A 20,664-nucleotide genomic window follows, 5' to 3' on the forward strand; every position below is an offset into this window, starting at 1 on the left:
GAGTGGGGCTATATGTGTGCCAAAGAACCTACGACCGGCCAGTACTGGGTCTCCAAAGTCCGGGAGATCAGGCTTAAAAAGGTGACTCAAGTATAAGCCGAGGGGGGCATTTTCAGCACAAAAAAATGTGCTGAAAAACTTGGCTTATACTCAAGTATATACGGTAATCCTTGCTTTCCTACTTAGCGGGTCAAAGGTAGACCATGAAAACCCATATTAGGTGTGTTGATACTTGTTAAGGACACACTCAAAGATGCACTAATAATAATATACTATATAAAGTATAGCCCTGGAGCATATGTCTTCATGAATATGTCAGTGATGGCCACTCTTGTATTCCTATCTTGACAGGTACATTGACAGCAATGCCCAATATATGTATGACCAGCATAAGCTTTATCATCATTTTTTTAAGCAGCAGTATTTCAAAGCATAGCAAAATTTTTGATTAATTTATCACAATAAATAAAAACACACATTTCACTTATTTTTCTCAAAGATTTTAAAACAGTCATTTATGTTAATTCCATAAAGCAAAGAACAAACTGAATTAACCCTTAACAACCAATTAGAATTTATTTTCCACCGATCTGATTCACTGAAGCCAACCTTTATTGCTGCTATGGGACACTGCACATTATAATTGCTTTTTGCATTTCTCCATTCAGTAAGCCCAACAGTGTTTCTAGTGGACCAAGAGCCATAATTAAGCAAACGCTTAGTGAATGTCTCACCTTTAAGAAATCAAGCCACACGACTTCAATTAAAAAATATATAAATATTGTTTTATTTAAAAATACACAAAGTATGAACAATATTTTGAAGAACCACCACCATCAAACACCCGATTTACAGGCAAACTCACCCAGAACTGATATTACAATCTTAGATGAATGCCAGCCTGTGCAAATCTCATATCAGCTGCTTATTATCAAAGTGAAGATTTGCTATTTGGCTGCATTGTAACCTTCCTTCCTAAACACCTATTTTTCACCTACATAATAGCTTGTGGGACGCTTACAATTTTTGGGTATTACCCTTTAAAAAAAATGAGCCAATTCAAATCCTATGAAGAGCGGTATCTCCTATGGCAACTTTCTGTATGATTCTGGTCTTCAACAAGTTTCACAATTTTTACTGGTGGAAAAGTCATGAACAGTCACTAATTTACAAAGAAAAAAACTGCTGGAATAGATTCATACGCAAATAACCTGATTTGTTTCTCTGAGTATTTATTTTGCTTTAATCCAAGTTATTTATTCAAATTTATTTGTAAATTAGCCTACCTTTCTTTAAGTGACATAACATTCCTATTGAATTTCTTCCCCCAACTTTTTGAGAAATAGTCAAAAAAGGAGTCAGACTCACACTTACATAGCTTTGGAGAATTTAGCACACAGATAATGACTATCTTTCTTTGCCCTAACGCTAATAAAGAGTAGCGATGGACACTATAAAGGAGAGAGACAATGAAATCCAATATTCTTTGTTTGAGGCTGAAGGATAAGAGTACACAAACATCCAATAGATAATAACAAATTTACTTTGGGTAGACATTAATAAACATCACAGGTCTCCCCTAACATATATTTTGGAGGGGGAAGGGGGTAACCTGTAAATTAGATATTTCATACAAGAAAACTATGGGTAGATACATTTTCCATACTGTATGCCGAATGGGTTAACTTCAAGGAGTTTGGAAAGTGCAGAGTAATTTGCCTTCATTAGTAGAATGGTGCACTTAGTATCAAAGTAGTGCCATACATAGCATTCCATCCAGAGTTGGTTATGAAATACCATACTATGAGGTAAAACAGGCATATGTAAACAGTGACCATGACTTATGAACTGTACACATTTAGTAGAATCTTTTCTCTGTGTCAGGAGGCATGGTGTTTTCTATTTTTCCCAGTCTCTATTTTCTTTGTAGTAAGATACTGAACCAATCCACTCAGGAGCATCAAGAAGATAGTCATAGACATCACAATGACATAATGACTGATGCTGTAAACAAGAAACACAAAGTATGTTAGGAAGTACAACATTTAAAATTAACAATAATTAGGGGAAGTTTTAAAAATGTACAAACAGTGTAAACATTGAATCCAAAGTATAATGTATTTCAGTCAGTGCATATTTTAAGATATTTTAATATTTTAAGATATTTTTAAAGTGATCACTGAAAGTGTCACTTTGATTGAAAGAAAAAAAAAAAACAGCACACAGATTTTGGCAAATGTTTGAAAATTCACACAATTTTTGGAAGACAGCACTGTTTGTTACATTATTGCCTTCATTCTAACCACCTGGTGCAATCTCAGTGTTGTAACCGGTAAAATTAATGAGCTTTAAGGCTCGGTTCACACTGCTCAGTTTTTTGTCCAGTGTGAGGTGCAAATTTACCGTGATTTTACCACAAATTTACCGCAAAGGAGTTGGACATTCTGCGATTGATGTTCTAGCCAATGGAATCATAATGTAAAAAAAAAAAGGTGTTAACTTCCTGTGTATTTCCTGTTTTGTGGAGAGTAGTGTGGTGGAATTCACACATATGTGAACCTTCAATGCGATTCCAGAACGATTTACATTGATGTCTATGGAGACTAAATTCGCAACGCTGTAAACTCACACAAGACCCTTTTTTTTTATCGCATCGCATTCGTAGAGGAATCGCAAAGCATGTATGTGAACGACTGTCATTGAAAACAATGACTTTATGGGTGACATGCAAATTTAGAATGTTTTTGATGCATCGCATTCGTCATGAACTTGCATCAGTGTGAACCGGACCTAAGAGAGTATCTCATCAAAAATGAAACACCTATTGCAGGCAATATCTAAAATCTGACTTAAATCCCAGTGCAGACTTCTAAGAAATTTAGAAACCAAATATCATATATACAACTTTATTATGTACCATTAAAAATCTATTATAAAACATAAAAAATTATTCTCCACATAGGGATTCACAACATCACAACACAAGATTCTGATTACAGTTCACGTGGACTTGACACGTTTCAGGAATCCTTCTTCAGGAACACATATAAAAGAAATAAGTACACTGGAACCCACTAACCCTAATCTTCAATAAAGTAATATCAGCCAATAGTGTAGACTGGAATTCATAGCATGTGTATGTTGCCCATAGTGGTGCAAATGATTAAGTAAAGGTGAAGCACCTGCCTCTCAGATGGAAAATTCAGGTACATTCAGTAAACAGCCAATGGTCTTGTACACATAATCTTAAACTAAAAGGACCAACGTCCCAATGGGTAACTATCCAGACCCAATGTAAGTAAGTCAACATTAGACATGTGCAATTTGTTTTGCATTGAAATTTTCTTTCAAATTTGGCTGTTAGTGAACGAATAGGAATTAATCCAAAGTTACAAATTATTCAAAATTTTGAATGCCACATCTAAACAAATAGAACTAATGAATTAATAATAATAATAAATAACAATAATATTAAAAACTTTTTTTAAACAATTCGTTCCATTCCATTTGTTTAGATGTGGCATTCGTTATTTCGGATAATTCATAACTTTGGATAAATTTGTATTGGTTCACTATCAGCCAAATTTGAAAGGAAATTCCAATACCTATAATTTAATAGTTAGTTATTATTTCGAATTTGCACTGAGAATTCGTTCTTTCTTTCTTATTTTTGGAAATTACGATTTTCGATCATAATGAATAACCTGAAAAATGAAAAAACAAAACAAATGAAACTAAAATGAACAATTTTTTTTGCAGTGCTCATGTCTAGTCACCATGAAGATAGAATGGTAGTCAAAGTAGTCAAGGCACATAGGGCCAAATTCTCAAAAACGCCGCCTAACTTAACTTTCAGCAGTTAAGTTACACAGGCGTTAAATTTCTACCTAAGTGCCCGATCCACAAAGCACTTACCTAGAAATTTCAGGCCGTGTAACTTAAGTGCCTCCGTCGCAAGGCGGTCCTCCTCTCCGGGGGGCGATTACAATTTAAATGAGGCGCGCTCCCGCGCCGGCCGTACTGCGCATGCGTGTGACATAATTTTCCCGACGTGCAACGCGCGAACGTCATTTACGCCGGGCTTTGTGGATTGCGACGGGACAATAAAGTTGCGACGGGTGAAAAAAAAAATACGCGCCGGGAAAAAAAATTCAAATTTAAAAATGGTGTACTAACTTTACACATTGTAAAACCAGCCCTAATTTAACGCGTGCAAATCGTAACTTATGCAGAAAACACAAAGCTTTAATGCTTTGTGGATCTGCTTAAGTACTCATTTGCATACGCTAGCCGGCATTTCGACTCGAAATGCCCCCAGTGGCGGATGCGGTACTGCATCCTAAGATCTGACCGTGTAAGTGTCTTACAGATGTCAGATCTTCTGCCTAACTTTGGAAAAATCCTTTTGAGGATCGTTTCCAAAGTTAGGCACAGAGATACGCAGGCTGAACAGCAGTTCCGCCTGCGTATCTCTTTTGAGAATTTGGCCCATATATTCCAAAGATGGGGCTCTTAAGCCCCGTACACACTATCAGACCTTTGTCCAATCAAAATCACATCGGAATTCTGACAGAATTTCATCGGAGTAAAAGAGAACATGTTCTCTATCTAAACTCCGATGGAATTCATCTGAATTTCTGATGGAATTACTCCGATGGGGCATTACTCCACTTAAATAGGTATCTAAGAAACAAACTCAGTTCACATGAATCACAGGCTGGATTCATGTGAACGGAGTTTGTTTCTAAGATAATTATTAACCACTTCCATACCGGGCATTTTCACCCCCTTCCTGCCCAGACCAATTTTTAGTTTTCAGCGCTGTTGCACTTTGAATGACAATTGCGCCAGTCGTGCGACGTGGCTCCCAAACAAAATTGACGCCCTTTTTTCCCCACAAATAGAGCTTTCTTTTGGTGGTATTTGATCACCTCTGCGGTTTTTATTTTTTGCGCTATAAACAAAAGAAGAGTGACAATTTTGAAAAAAAACACAATATCTTTTACTTTTTGATTTAATAAATATCATCATTTTTTTTTAAAAACTTTTTTTTTCCTCAGTTTAGACCGATACGTATTCTTCTACATATTTTTGGTAAAAAAATCGCAATAAGCGTATTTGCTCAGTTTGCGCAAATGTTCTAGCGTCTACAAAATAGGGAATAGAATTATGGCATTTTAATTTTTTTACTAGTAATGGCGGCGATCTGCAGTGAAGGGGTTAACACTAGAGGGCGCTAAAGGGGTTAAATATAATTCCTAACGTGTGTTCTAACTGTTAGGGGGACTCACAAGGGGAGGAGATCGATGTGTGTTCCTCTGTACTGGGAACACACATCAGTCTCCTCACCGCTGACAGGACATGGATCTGTGCGTTTTCACACACAGATCCATGGTCCTGCCGGGCACGCGCACCGTGTCCTGAGCAATGCGACACGCGCCCCCTAGCGGCCGGAAAAGCAAGGACGTCATATGAGGTCCAGTCTGAAAGACGAGAGGTTCCTGCCGACGTCATTTTACTGTGACTCGGTAGGGAAGAGGTTAAGAGCCCCCTCTTTGGAATATACATACATGTATGTCTTTATGGTGACTTACTTTTTGAAAATTTCCCCATGGTGCAAATTGAGATCTAAAGGTAGCCTAGTTCACATAGGATTTAATTTAGCTTGTATAGAAGCAGTACTCAAGCAGATGTACTCAAGCCTAAAAAGCTTTTGCAAACTTTTTGGCAGGCTTTGTTGAAACCCTTAGGTCTTGTACACACGGGCAAACATGTACGATGAAAACGGTCCGCCGGACCGTTTTCAGCGTACATGTCTGCCCGGAGATTTCTGTATGATGGCTGTACACACCATCATACAGAAATCCGCTTGTACTCGATACGCTGCGATGAGGCCGCGCCGTCGCCGCGACGATGACGCGGCGACGTGCGCACCACGCATGCGTCGAAGTCATTCGACGAATGCGAGGGATGGCGGCCGCTCGGACATGTACGGTAGGTCTGTACAGACGACCAAACATGTCCGACGGACAGGATTCCAGCGGGCTGTTTCTAAACATGTTTAGAAATATTTGCCCGCTCGAAAAAGGCCCGGCGGGCAAATGTTCGCTGGAATCCTGTCCGCTCGGCTGTACAGACGACCGAACATGTCTGCTGAAACTGGTCCGCGGACCTGTTTCAGCAGACATGTTCGGTCGTCTGTACGGGGCCTTAAAGTTCCATTCAGCTTCAGTTTGGGGAAGTTAAACAAAGATCTTTCTAGGAATGCTGTCGCTTTAAACAACCTGCAAGCAGATTTTAGTAGGCTTCAGCACCAAACCAGCTGAAACTTGCTCAGGGGCTTGTTTTAAACTGCAGTATGGCACTTAAAAGGCACTTTAGGGCACTTTCACACTGATGCGCTTTTGATGCATTCCTATTGACTTACAACGGAAGGTGCCTTGTTAGTGCGCTTTTAAAAAACTGCACCAAAGATGTAGCATGCCGGACTTTTCAAAGCGCAGTGCACCTGCAGTGTCAACACTTAGATAGGATTTAATGGGGAATTGTCACCCTGGAAAAGTGCAGCAAAAGCACCCCGGTGTGAAAGGGGCCCACAGTTCTGAAAGCTTGCAGTATATACTACTCTCATACAAGTTGACGCCAATTTGAGCAACACCTTAATACAGTACATGCTATATTACTTTCAAAGGAAAGTGGATTTACAGCAATTTTTTTCTGTGATTTTCACTCTCCTTTTACTTGCGTTCCATTTTTAAAATTGGTTTGTATTAAGCGTAGAAATTTTCAAATCAGCTGTCATAATGACAGTTAAACAGATGCCAAAACAAGATATCCCTTTACACAGGGAAAGCATTGTCTTCCAAATATTTAGGCTACACTATAATATTCAACAAGAGCAATAAATATTGTAAAAGCTTTTTCGCTTTCATTGTGTAATCTAATGTCTATTTACAGTCATTCCTAATGATTACATTTTAAATTAATTATTTACATCTGTTTTTGATTAAGAGCATTTGTTTACATTATGTGAGCTACTCTGTTTCCCATCTATCTAATTTTCCTCAGTAATTTAATTTTATACCATCCAATTCGTAATAAGTGATGAATTCCTTTGGAATAATTGCTTGCTTGTACCTATTTTCCATATATCTTTTAGAATTAGCTTACTTGTACGACCATACCCAAACAGGTTATCATTGTGTGCATGCCACGTCTGGTGTGCTTTACGTTTCAAATTATCTGTATGGACCGCATTACCTTTACATTGACCATATTTCCAATATAGTATATATAAGTGGGACCGGCTCAGTTTATAGTGGCATTTGTAAACCATGCACCAGACATTTATACCCAGAAACAGGCCAGTGATGTGGCAAACAATAGAGCTCTGTACACACGATCGGTTTGTCTCATGAAAATCGGTTTGTTTTCCATCGGTGAAAAAAATAGAACATGTTTTAAAATCTTCCTATGGATAAAACACTGATAGAAAAAAAACATCGTCTGTGTGGAAGTCCATCGGTCAAAAATCCATGCATGCTCAGAATCAAGTCGACGCATGCTCAGAAGCATTGAACTTTTCTCAGCACGTCGTAGTGTTTTACGTCACCGCGTTGGACACGGTCGGATTTTTGACTGATGGTGTGTAGGCAAGACTGATGAAAGTCAGCTTCATCGGATTACCAACGAAAAAAAATCCATTGGATTAGATTCCATCAGACATCCGATCGTGTGTACAGGGCTTAACAGTTTTAGTGCAGGAATACTTTGCAAGTCCTTGCATAAAACAAAACAAAACATCTCTAAAGCCTCGTACACACGATAGGTTAACCAGAGGACAACGGTCTGAAGGACCGTTGTCATAGGTTAACCGATGAAGCTGACTGATGGTCCGTCACGCCTACACAGCATAAGTTAAAAAAACGATCGTGTCAGAACGCGGTGACGTAAAACCCAACGACGTGCTGAAAAAAAAGTTCAATGCTTCCAAGCATGCGTCGACTTGATTCTGAGCATGCGTGGATTTTTAACCGATGGTCGTGCCTACCAACGATCGGTTTTGACCTATCGGTTAGGAATCCATAGGTTAATTTTAAAGCAAGTTGGCTTCTTTTTAACCTATCGTTAAATAACCTATGGGGCCCACACACGATCGGTTTTGACCGATGAAAACGGTCCTTCAGACCGTTGTCCTTTGGTTAACCTATCGTGTGTACGAGGCCTAAGTCCCAGCCACTAATTCAGATCAGTCTCTGATTACCTGGATTCTCCCCAATGGGTATGCCAATATAAACAGGCCGTTTTTGTACTTTTTTTAGTATTCCGTTGGCAGCGCTTTACCGTTGTATTTACGAGGGGTATTCGGTCACTAGCGGGGTGCTTTTTACCCCCCCCTGGCGGTCGAAAAAGGGTTAAAAACACCTGCAAATCGCCACTGCAGCAGTTCTTTGCCGGCGGTGTGGCCGTGGTGCTTATTCATTTCAATGGTATACACACCACTCCTTCACCGCTCCAAAGATGCTGTTAGCAGGACTTTTTTTATCGTCCTGCTAGCGCACCACTCCAGTGTGAAAGCCCTTGGGGCGACAGCAGTGGCTCTTTTTTAAAGGTGATTTACAGGCGCTATTTTTAGCGTTATAGCGCTTGCAAAGCGCCTCAGTGAGAAAGGGGTCTAAGCGAGACCCGAGTAACAGCTCATGCATACAAAGGCCTTTACACAGCTGAGATTAATTAATGAGGTCTGGGTATCTGGAAAGAAGTGGACCTAGGAATATTATTCTTTATCCCAACCAAAGCTCTACAAAGTCTCAAGGTTTCAGGATCCAGAACATAACTAATTAAGATTCTGAGAAAAGTTTACTTTATCGTTTTTCTTACCATTTTCTCCTCATCAGTCATAAGCTATGGAGACCCTCACCTTGTATGAGAGAAACCTATGTGACAAATATACACCATTCACAATACTGGGAAAGCCAGCACCCTACAATATGTGTATATTGTATATACACTCCCCAACCACTTTATTAGGTTTAGCTGTTCAATTGCATGGTAACACAAATTACTAATCAGCCAATCACATGGCAGGAGCTTAATGCATCCAGACGTGGTGAAGATGACTTAATGAAGTTCAAACAGAGCATCCGAATGGGGAAAAAAGGGATTAGAGTGACTTTGAACGTGATATGGTTATTGGTGCCAAACAGGCTGGTCTGAGTATTTTAAAAACTGCTGATCTACTGGGATTTCCATGCACAAACATCTCTAGGGTTTACAGAGACTGGTCCGAAAAAAGAGAAAATATCCAGTGACCAGCAGTTGTGTGGACGAAAATGGCTTGTTGATGTAAGAGGTACGAAAAGAATGGGCAGACTGGTTTGAGATGATAGAAAGGTAACACTAAAATAATTGGACTATAGAAGATTGGAAAAACATTGCCTGGTCTGATGAGTCTCCATTTCAGCTGCTACATTCAGATGGTAGGGTCAGAATTTGGCGTATACAACATGAAAGCATGGATCCATCTTGCCTTGAATCAACAGTTCAGGCTGGTGGTGGTGGTGTAATGGTGTGGGGGATATTTTTACAGCACACTTTGGACTCCTTAATACCAATTAAGCATTGTTTAAATGCCACAGCCTACTGTAGGGATGTTTACATTCCTTGTAATAGGAATAAAAGTGATCCATTTCTTTCTTTTTCTTTTTTTGTTGTGTAAAAATTAATAAAATAAATAAAAATATATTTTTTTAAAGCGCCCCGTCCCGATGAGCTCACGCGCAGAAGCGAACGCATACGTGAGTAGCGCCAGCAAATTCAAAGGTATCACCACGACCGTTAGAGCGATAGCAATAATTCTAGCCCTAGACCTCCTCTGTAGCTCAAAAGATGCAACCTATAGAATTTTTTAAACGTCGCCTATGGAGATTTTTAAGGGTAAAAATTTGACGGCATTCCACAAGCGGGCGCAATTTTGAAGTGTGACATTTTACTGGGCGTAACATTATCTTTCACAATATATAAAAAAATGGGGCTAACTTTACTGTTGTCTTATTTTTTAATACAAAAAAGTGTTTTTTTCCCCCAAAAAGTGCGCTTGTAAGACCGCTGCGCAAATACGGTGTGACAAAAAGTATTGCAATGACCGCCATTTTATTCTCTAGGGTGTTAGAAAAAAATATATATAATGTTTGGGGGTTTTAAGAAATTTTCTAGCAAAAAAAAACTGTTTTAATCTTGTAAACGCCAAATCTGAAAAACAGACTGAGGCCTTAAGTGGTTAAGGGCATGGAATGGCCTAGCCAGTCTCAAGACCTTGATTTGTAAATAGGAGTGGACCAAAATCCCTCCTGAGATGTGTGCAAACCTGGTCACGAACTACAAGAAACATCGTACCTCTTTGCTTGCCAACAAGGGTTTCTCCACCAAGTACTAAGTCATGTTTTACTTGGGGATCAAATACTTATTTTACTCACTGAACTGCAACTCAATTTATAACATTTGTATCATGTGTTTTTATTCTGGATTTTTGGTTGGCATTCTGTCTCTATTATTCAAAATACACCTATGATAAACATTATAAATGATAGACCCTTTATTTCTTTCTAAGTGGGCAAACTTACAAAATTTGCAGGGGATAAAATAATTAATCTCAATAGCATGATACCGTTTAGAAGATTTTATTAAATCTTCTAAACGGTATCATGCTATTGTGAGCTTTCTTCCCCATGACCATCTGACTGTTTGGTTTATGAATGAATGAATGAATGAAAAATTTATATAGCGCGGCACATGCGAACTGAATCGCCTCTGAGGACCACGTCTGTGAGAAGATCCATTGCTCTGTGTTGCCTACATCCCCTCTGCTATATCTGATCCTTAAGGGATCCAGGGCTCTGGTAAGGGTCAGTGTGTGTATAGGTGGTGGTTTTCACGTCACACTGTTCGTTGCCAGTCACTGGGGGATGTCCTGTGTTTTATATTCACCATCATACAGTATCACACTATTTTCGTTTTGTTGTTTTTTCTGGTCGCTCTGCTGATGGACTCCTGGGACAATTACATCAAGATTCTGATCTCCTGTGGGGCCCAGGTGTTTGGCTTCTTGCTCGTATTGATCCATTAGGATCCTACATTTCGATAAGGGTCAGCATTATCAGTGAGCCACGATTCCAGATCCTGTTCCACCTGTGTAGTAGTGCGCTACTACACAGACTTGATTGATTGTTGGACTTTATTCAAATTTACTCACATTTTTTTTGTCACTTTTGGACTCTTTATTCATTTATTTTGTTCCTTTATTTATTATTTTTTAATTTTGTCTATATGACCTACCAAGGCATATTCATCATGTTTTAGCGCAACTCCACCTTTTTACATACTTAACATTGGCTAGACCACCTAGAGGGCAGCTTTAGTTTTACGCGGCGTATCTCTACAGAAACGAGACGTTCGTGAATCGGCGTAACTAGTCATTTGCATATTCTACGCCGACCGCAATGGAATCGCCACCTAGCGGCCGGCCTAGAATTGCAGCCTAAGATCCGACGGTTAAAGTCACTTACACCTGTCGGATCTTAGGGCTATCTATGCGTAACCTGATTCTATGAATCAGGCGCATAGATACGACAATTGTAAACCAATCAATAAACGCTTATTGCGATTTTTTGTTACCAAAAATATGAAGAAGAATACGTGTCAGCCTAAACTGAGCAACAAAATTTTTTTTTTATATATTTTTGGGGGATATTTATTATAGCAAAAAGTAAAAAATATTGCTTTTTTTTCAAAATTGTCACTCTACTTTTGTTTATAGCGCAAAAAATAAAAACCGCAGAGGTGATCAAATACCACCAAAAGAAAGCTCTATTTGTGGGGGAAAAAAGGACGTCAATTTTGTTGGGAAGCCACATTGCATGACCGCGCAATTGCCATTAAAGCGGCGCAGTGCTGAATCAGAAAAAAAAATGCTCTGGTCTTTGGCCAGTGAAATGGTCCGGGGCTGAAATGGTTAAATTGTAATAACTTTTCTACTTTACAGATTTTAACTCAATATATATCGTGTGTCATTTTAGAGGGTAATAGTTTACATTCTTATACATAATAGTAAAGGATTTGTTGCAACTTTCTGAAAAAAGGGCATAAAAGCTAAAGTTGCAGCATTCAGAAAGGTCATTTTTACAAGATGCACCCCACTGACATAAATATTCCTAATTGCACCACAAAACTCCTTTGAAGCTGGAGCTAAGCTTGTTATCAAGCAATCTCTGGGAATGAAGCCACCTGAAAGGTCATGGAGATAACTTTGACTTTATTGCCATATACAATTATAATCCAACCAGTCTTTCAGAGGGAGTTAATAACCTTATCCTTTAGAATGCTGGACATCTAAAACCTAAACTATTGAGGCAAATAGGAGGTCAGTGCAATGCATTACATACAGTAAATGCCTTATAAACTTTTTATGGAGTCTGAGGAACTGATACAAACATCAGCTCTGGGTCAAAGGCTATTCAAACAAGAACTGACATAACAGTAAACGTTCCCTTTCTTTGTACCAACCGACACCAACTAATGAAAGAGCAGTTCTTGAGATATGTCTCTTTTGTTATGGTAATTCTTTCATTCATTTCTATAACAGTACAGTGGATTGTTAGCACTTTACTGGAAGTTAAAATATCCCTGAGTATAAAAAGCAGTTCAATTTCTTATCGGTGGCTTGAAGAACCATCTTTCTCTTTAGATTTTCACTTTCTTTATCAAGGCATAACCTTTTCTTTGTGATATTAAATATTTCTGTAAATGGCAGCACAAGGAAAAAAAAACTCTTCAATATCCATTAACCTATGCAGAAAGGTTAAACCATGTTCCAATAAACTAATTAAAGCAATTACTTTTATGTTTTGCTAGTTTCTTTCATATTTTACTGACTAGGCGTACCTATATATTCTAGGGGTTTGAAGCATTAATTTCTCACTAAGTACTAGTATTACCATTTTCTATGTACATAGATCAATGAGTGCTCATCATGTACAATACATACAGTACCTTGCTTCTAAATAAATCTGGAGCAAGGTTAGTTTTGTACATGAGAGGCACAAAATGACCAATACACAAAGGAGATCGTAACACATGGCATGTTTCCTCTTGTGGTACTGAAAGCCTTGTATTCAATTTATTTGTAGCAAAGGGAGATTTTGTCCTGTATATAAAATTGAGTTTCTCTGTACGCATTCTGTAAGAGTTAATATTACAGTTTATTACATTTTTAAAGAAGATTTTTAAGATTTTTTAAAGTGGAGGTTCACCCGATTTTGTCACTTTGTCCGATTCACTAGTCCCCCCGATGTACATAACGATTATCACTATTCCAAAAAATTAAAAAAATCTCCATACCTTCTTTATAGCAGCTCGACCAGGCACTTCCTGGTTGTGGGGTTGCGGGACTGGGCGTGTCGCTTTGCTCCGCAAAGGATTTTGGGAGCTATCACGTGTGTCTCTGGACGATGACGAGACACTATTCCTTTCAGCAGCCAGAGGAGAAATCTCAAGAGATTTTGAACGTCACATGACTGCACCCGGTCATGTGACCGGGGGCGGATACAATTTGCCCATTGTAACTAAGAAGATCGTACAGGAGGGCTTCAGAGTGCCCGCAGTTAAGATGGCAATGTCCATCACAAAATTTTATAAAATCTTTTTCTGAGGGATATCGTCCTGCTAGCGGCTGCGAGGATGAGACTGGTGAGTACTATTTTCTTTGTACCACCAGCGTTACAAAACGGTATTTAAAAAAAAAATGTTTTCCCGTGGAACTCCCGCTTTAAGTATAAAGGTTAAAGTTATCAAAAATGCAAATAATCTTATTTATGGCTTCAATTCACTAAGTGTGTGATAATTGTCACAGCAATTTTTCATTCCAGAAATGTGACTGGTATGATCCTTATAGCTTAATGATTTTAGCCTAAAGTAAGTTCATGTTTTAAAAGTCTTGTGTCTATGTACAGTGTGTAGTTATGCGAGGGCAGCCATATTTGCTCTTTACATATGCAGCTTCCACTTCCTGCTTAGTAGCTCACACAATGGTTCCGTTTTGATCATAAAGATAAACCTGTAGCCAGAAGCCTCGATCCCCTTCCCCTGCCTCCTGGAAGCTGAGAAAACATATAATCTGTGTCATTTGGAAGGCTGTGGAGGAAAAGGTGCTTCAGATAAACAGGTACATCTTATGTGAGAGGATTTCCTTAAAGGGGAGTTCCATTATTTTAGTCAGCAGCTACAAAAAGTGTAGCTGCTGACTTTTAATAAACAGACACTTAATTGCTTCATGGTCCAGCGACGCCTCCGCTCCTCTCCCCCCTTTCTGTCCGGCACCTCCATTCATAGAGTGGGCACCTGGCTGTGACAGCTTTCGGCTTCACGGCTGGGCACTCACTGTGCATGCACGAGTCGCGCTGCGCTCTATAAATGGATAGGCGATCTCCTGGGACCTGTCACGTGTCCCTGGAGATCGCCTAAATGGAGGGGCCGCCTAAGGCGAGAAGAGAAGTCGCAGAGATGGTCCCTGAGCGGAAGGAGGAAGTGGGACAGGAAGTACCACTCCTACCGAAGCCCCCACTCCCCCCCCAAAAAAATGACATGCCAAATGTGGCATGTAAGGGGGTGAGGAGTGCTTAAAGCGGAAGTTCCACTTTTGGGTGGAACTTCACTTTAATTACTGTGTATCATCTGAGGCCAGTCACTTCAGGGGGCTTATGTATGGGTTAATTATCACTGTAACCTTGCAGTTGGGCTCTCCCTGCACTATAAGGGTTATAGTTGACCCATTTTGACAATTTCATATAATCCTCCTTGTTTACCAATTACAGGAGCTCCTGTCTCTGTGTTTTATTTAAAAAAAACACCTTCTTTACCTAATTTTAGAGCATCTCCCAGCATTTATGTGACATCTGCAGTGGGCAGGGATGAGATTCCCCCGCTGACATCAGTCGGGACGACAGGAGGAGAGGAGGAGAGGAGAGAGAGAGAGAGAGAGAGAGAGAGAGAGCCGGACGGTCACGTGAGTGCCGGGAGACTCTCTGAAATGAGGTAAAGAAGGCATTTTATTTTTATAAAACACAGAGACAGGAGAACCTGTCATTAGTAAACAAGGAGGATTATAGATGACAATAAAAGTAATTTTAGCAGCAGAAGGGGAGGAAATGGGGCGGGCACTGACACAGGAGCAGACAGGCGGAAAGGGGGAGGGGGGTGGAGAGGACAGAGAAGGACAGAGCAGGGCTGTGGATGACGGAGGCATGTAAACTGACCACAGTGTCAGGGCTTGGTTGCCATGATATGCCGTAGTCAGTTTACAGAGGGGAGGGCATAGCCAGGCAGGATCAGCCAGTTTTTTTAAGTGATACAGGGGGGCCAAATTACACAGCACAAGCACTGTGCTGTATAATATGCTTTAAGGAACAGAATCTTTTTTTGGGGGTTAAGAAACACTTTAAATGTTTGTTTTCTAGATGGAACATAAACAGAATCTTTACTTACCTTGTATCTCTCTCCTCTAGCTCCTCTTCTCTCCAATTCTCTGGGTTGTGGGTAGGCTCTCTGCATCCTCACTTACGATGCAAAACTTCTGATTTTGCATTGTATGTGACATTATCAGAGTGCCTGCAATTAATGGAACAGTAAAGATAAGCAGCTTAAGGAGACTGGTCAAGCAACTGGGGAGATGTCTGCTGGAGCGAGGGATAAGGTAAGTAAAATTGCAGTTTGCTTATCAAAAACAACACAAAGCCAGCCACTTTGTCTGCCACTATGGAAGCAATTGAGAGACTGGATCCCAACACCCATTCACCATACAGTCCAAGAATGGCATCCTGCGGCCTCCATCATTTTCCAGAATTGAATGAAGATCTCCATGAATATCACCAAACATTTAGAAAAGAAGTTGAAAATACTTCTAGGACATGATTGTGAAAACAGGCCTTTACTAAAAAAATTGCTAATTATTTAAAAAAATGTATACAGTCTGGTGAATATATCTTTGGCTTACTTCCCATCCAGTCATGAATAATAGACATGGAGGCATTACTTTATTTTCAACCATCATAGCTATGTGATCTAGTAATGCTGATAATAGGTAGTACTGATTCCCATAAACTGTGAATTTAAATAACAGGTCAACCAGTAATTTTGTATGTATTTTGATTTAAAGCGGAGTTCCACCCAAAATTGGAACTTCTGCTTATCCCACTCCTTACCCCCTTACATGCCACATTTGGCATGTAATTTTTTTTGGGGGGGGAGTTGGGGCTTCAGGAGGAGTGGGACTTCCTGTCCCACTTCCTCCTTCCGCCGAGAGGCTGGTTAGGCGATTAAGCTTAATAGCCTACAGCAGCCCCTCCCTGTAGGCGATCGCCTAGGACACGTCACAGGTCCTAGGCGATCTCCTGTCCAATCAGACGGCGCATGCGCAGTGGGTGCCCGGCCGTGAAGCCGAAAGCTATCACGGCCGGGTGCCCACAGTTGAAATGAAGACGCTGGCCGGGGAGAGGAGCGGAGCCCCGGCCGGTGCGTCGCTGGAGCAGGTAAGTGTATGTTTATTAAAAGCCAGCAGCTACACTTTTTGTAGCTGCTGACTTTTAATAAACATAAAAATTGGCTGGAACACCCCTTTAAGTTTTTTTATTTTTTTTCCAGCTCTTTGCTAGCTTTTTGATATTTTAGTTCTTTAAAGATTAGAAACTTTTTTATGCGCTTAGCGTACCAATGTATACATATGTAGGGATATATATAAATATATGTATATATATATATATATATATATATATATATAAATATTCACACAGTATATATATATATATATAGTTTGATTTCCACTCCAATGCCCTAACCCAACAGACCTCAGACCCACATGCATTGTAGCATATCACAATGCATGGTAACACACTACCATGTGTTGTGGGGCACTGTATGTGGAAAAATGCTACATGGATCACAATAGTAAAATTATTGTTATCCTTTAAAATAAAAACATATTAAAAGTATCTGAATTTGTCTTAATGTTAGCCTCCTGCAAACAGCCGCAGCAGTCTGGGACAGGTAGACAATGGTTTTTGATGTAAACACATATGCTGACAGGAAACATGCTGATAGCAGGCAAAGGCAGAGTGAGAAAAGAGAAGTACACTTCTCCTTCATTGTCAAATCAGCAGGCTGTTTTTAATTTTTTTCATTTCCTTGAACAAGCAGTGCTGCTGCCACAGAGCAGATCTGGTATGTGGCTGTGCTCTCTGGCAGGGGTGTAAGCGGACTGCAGATGGCTTCAAATCCTTGTTCATATGGAATAGCTATGAATCGGAACAATACTCAGTCAGAATAAAATGTTTTGCAATTATAGAGTGTTACCACCACTGTTTAGGAAAATTTCTGATGGCTTTTGTCATTAGTGAATAACCTTACTTTTAACAGACCTTACCAAGATTTAACAAACTGCTCTCCTGGGCTTCAACAGCTTGCCTGAAGTTTCTGTATTAAATCTATATGGTAAGGCACAGTGTTGTATATATCTTTATTATGGCTGCATATACTGGGTGTATATAAAAAAAAATTCAGATAAAATATTACATGTGTTTTTTGTTTTTTATATGAAGCCAACAGATGGAGGTCTTGGAGGTAACAGGATGATAAATCCTCAGTATGCAGCTGCTCTTTCATTGTCCAGTTAGCAGGCAGGGGCTGTGTCATTGAATAAGCTATGCTGCTAAAGAGGAGGTCAATACATATGCTTTGTTATTCGGCAAGGGTGCATCAAACTTAGTATGTACGAGCACTGGACTATATATTTATATATATATATATATAATTTTTTTTTCTCTCTCTCTCGCTCTCTCTCTGTCTCTCTCTCTCTATATATATATATATATATATATATATATATATATATATATATTATTGTTTATTTAGCTGTATATTTTGGCATTTGTTAAGATAGTACATATATTTTGGGGATTTTTTTTTGGGGGGGGGGTGGTACACAAGGCCCCCTAAAAATGATTTTATATTCTACACATTCTATAGATCAAAAGAAGTAACAAACAAAATATATATATATATATATATATATATATATATATATATAGATATATATATATATATATATATATATATATTCTTTGTTAAATAAGCAAAATGAACACAAAGTTTACATGGGAATTGTAAAAAAAAAAAAAAAAAAAAAAAAAGTTTAAATATCGGCAAAGAAACTATTGAGGAAGAGGAGGGGAAATAATAATAGCAAATCAAAGTTAAAGTGGTTCTAAAGGCTAAACATTTTAAACTTAATGCATTGCCTGCATTAAGGTAAAACATGTCCAACTAGATGTACTGTCCCCTCACCTCCCTTAATACTTACCTGAGCCCTATCTCGTTTCAGCGCTGTGCCAATGTGCAGCTGCGCTGGTCTCTCTCTCTCTCCTCATGGGTTCAGAGACAGCAGCAAAAGCCATTGTCTCTTGTTGCTGTCAATCATAAACTGTGAGCGGATGGCAGGCCTTAGCCACACTGTTTTTGTCAATGGACACAACCCAGTTCAGGAGCGAGCCCACGGGTGTGTCACCATAGGAATTGGCTTCCTATGGTGGCACAGAAAGAAAAGAAAGAGCCAAGAGCACCAGTGGGAGACCCCAGAATAGGAGGTTACCTTTCCTAGGGACTCACTGATACCAGTTTTTTTAAGACCGAGTAAAGATATTTATTCTCAAGTACTCACCGATACCAATTACGATACTTATTTTAGTGTCATGTGACAGTTTCTCTCCAAATGACCAGGTTCATATATGTGTGGTCTGGTTTTGACTGCAGGATTTCAGCCCCCTCTGGTGCAACTTTGTTGAGAGGCTCAGGTGCAAATTGTCAAAGTGTATGACAATGGAAATTGCACCTGAACCATGCTCAAAATCATATCGGACTCTGTTTAAAAACGCGCTGTGGCTGGCACGCATATATGAAAACCGCCTCTATTGAAATAGCTGTAGGTTCACATGTCATGCAAATCGGATGTGATTCAATATGTATCTTCAATATGTATCCAATTTGCGTATATGTGAATCAGGTTTTAAGGTGGCGGTTACAGCCTACATACAGACTTGAAGGTATCTGTTTTATCATCAGAGAATTTGCAAGTACTTGTGCAATGCTTAGTATCGCCACTGATACCAGTACCGGTACAACCCAACCCTTTACAACCGCTTTAACAAAAAAGGGGTTAAATAGAACATATTTTTATTTTAATCATTTTACTTTTTTTTTTTTTACTTGTAAGATTGCTTTAACAAAGGATATCTCTTTGCACTGATGGGCACTGTTGGTGGCACTGATAGGCGGTACTGTTGGGCACTTGTAGGCGGCACTGATAGGTGACACTGATGATGAGGCATTGAGGGGCACTGATAGGTGGCACTAGTGGGCACTGATTAGCAGTAATGATGGGCACTCATAGATGGCACTGATGGGCAATGATTAACGGCACTGCTGGGCACTGATGCTTACTGTGTGAAACCGATTTCCCTCTAACAGAAGTCAGTTAATGGCTTTCTTATTTTCTTCAGGCTGACATCGTGAAGGGAAAAAAAAAAAAATAACCAGCTTTTGTTTACTTCCGTGACCAGCTGTCATTGGCTGACAGCTGATCATGTGGCAAGGGGCCCGCTGTGATTGGCACTTTACCTGATCTGTGATCAGCCGAAACCCAAGGTCTCTGCGATTACAGAGCGTGGCATGCAGGCAGTGCGAGAATGGGAGGACGTTCATTTATTCCAACCTGGAATTTTAAGCCTGTGCTGTATCCGTCTTTCAGCTATAGTGCAGGCACCAAGTAGTTTCACATTGATCAGGTTTTTAGGGAGTACATCACATGTCCAAGGATGGTTTTAGAGATTATTCTGCAAATCGTGTGTGGTATGATGATGTTTAGATATTGTTTCAAGGCCAATATAACATTTGAAAAAGTATCCGTAAATTGTAGGTCACTCCAAATTTACTGACAATATCAGATATAAATAAGAAAAAGGTAGCGCTTTCACTTTGAATAAACATACACACAAAGTTAAAGTACAGACCAAGACCCTCTGATACAGTGACATTGAAAAGATGGGAGGCTATTCATTTGTACTAGAATATACTCACACTGTGAGAAAGAGATTAGCACCTAAATGCTCACAAGACCTGGTTTCTCCATTTGTTTAGTGAAAGTCAAGGGAAAGTTAATGAGCCGCAGTCCTAACACGACAGGATACTATTAGCCTGCATTTAAAGGTTTCTTAGGCTGTGGTGATAGGCATTATTAGCCAGTGTTCTGCACATTCATTAACAACTCTCTATATTAGTGTCGGAAAGAGAAAAAAACTTGTAGTGATAACGTAAAATCAAGGCTAAACGACCAGATGTCCATACAAGATAGCTCAAATACAAATGATGGAAAACAAAGCTAGTTAAAAAGACTAAGATCTTCTTTTTTTCTTCACCAATATCAGCTCATCCCTGCCGGCGTTAATGAAATATTTTCTGGGTTAGGTATAAACTGGGAGAAAGCCATGCTAATGCCTCTGGATCCCTTTCCATGATTCATTGCCATCTACACTTTCTCATCTTAAGGTTGTTTCTTTTATAAAA

The 20,664-nt window shown here is 39.5% G+C and overlaps 1 protein-coding gene across 2 annotated transcripts in view; it reads right to left on the reverse strand.

Annotated features, from left to right (window-relative positions):
- Positions 1-758: 758 nt before the first annotated feature.
- The window catches only part of PIGN (phosphatidylinositol glycan anchor biosynthesis class N), a 453,184-nt gene continuing 433,278 nt past the window's right edge, over positions 759-20,664 (reverse strand). For both annotated transcript variants that reach the window (XM_040353586.1, XM_040353585.1), the window contains exon 29: positions 759-2,004. In XM_040353586.1, the coding sequence (XP_040209520.1) occupies positions 1,881-2,004 (124 nt within the window). In that variant the 3' untranslated portion in view covers positions 759-1,880. The remainder of the gene's footprint in view (positions 2,005-20,664) is intronic.

Source organism: Rana temporaria, chromosome 5 (assembly GCF_905171775.1).
Source record: "Rana temporaria chromosome 5, aRanTem1.1, whole genome shotgun sequence".
Taxonomy (NCBI): Eukaryota; Metazoa; Chordata; class Amphibia; order Anura; family Ranidae; genus Rana; species Rana temporaria.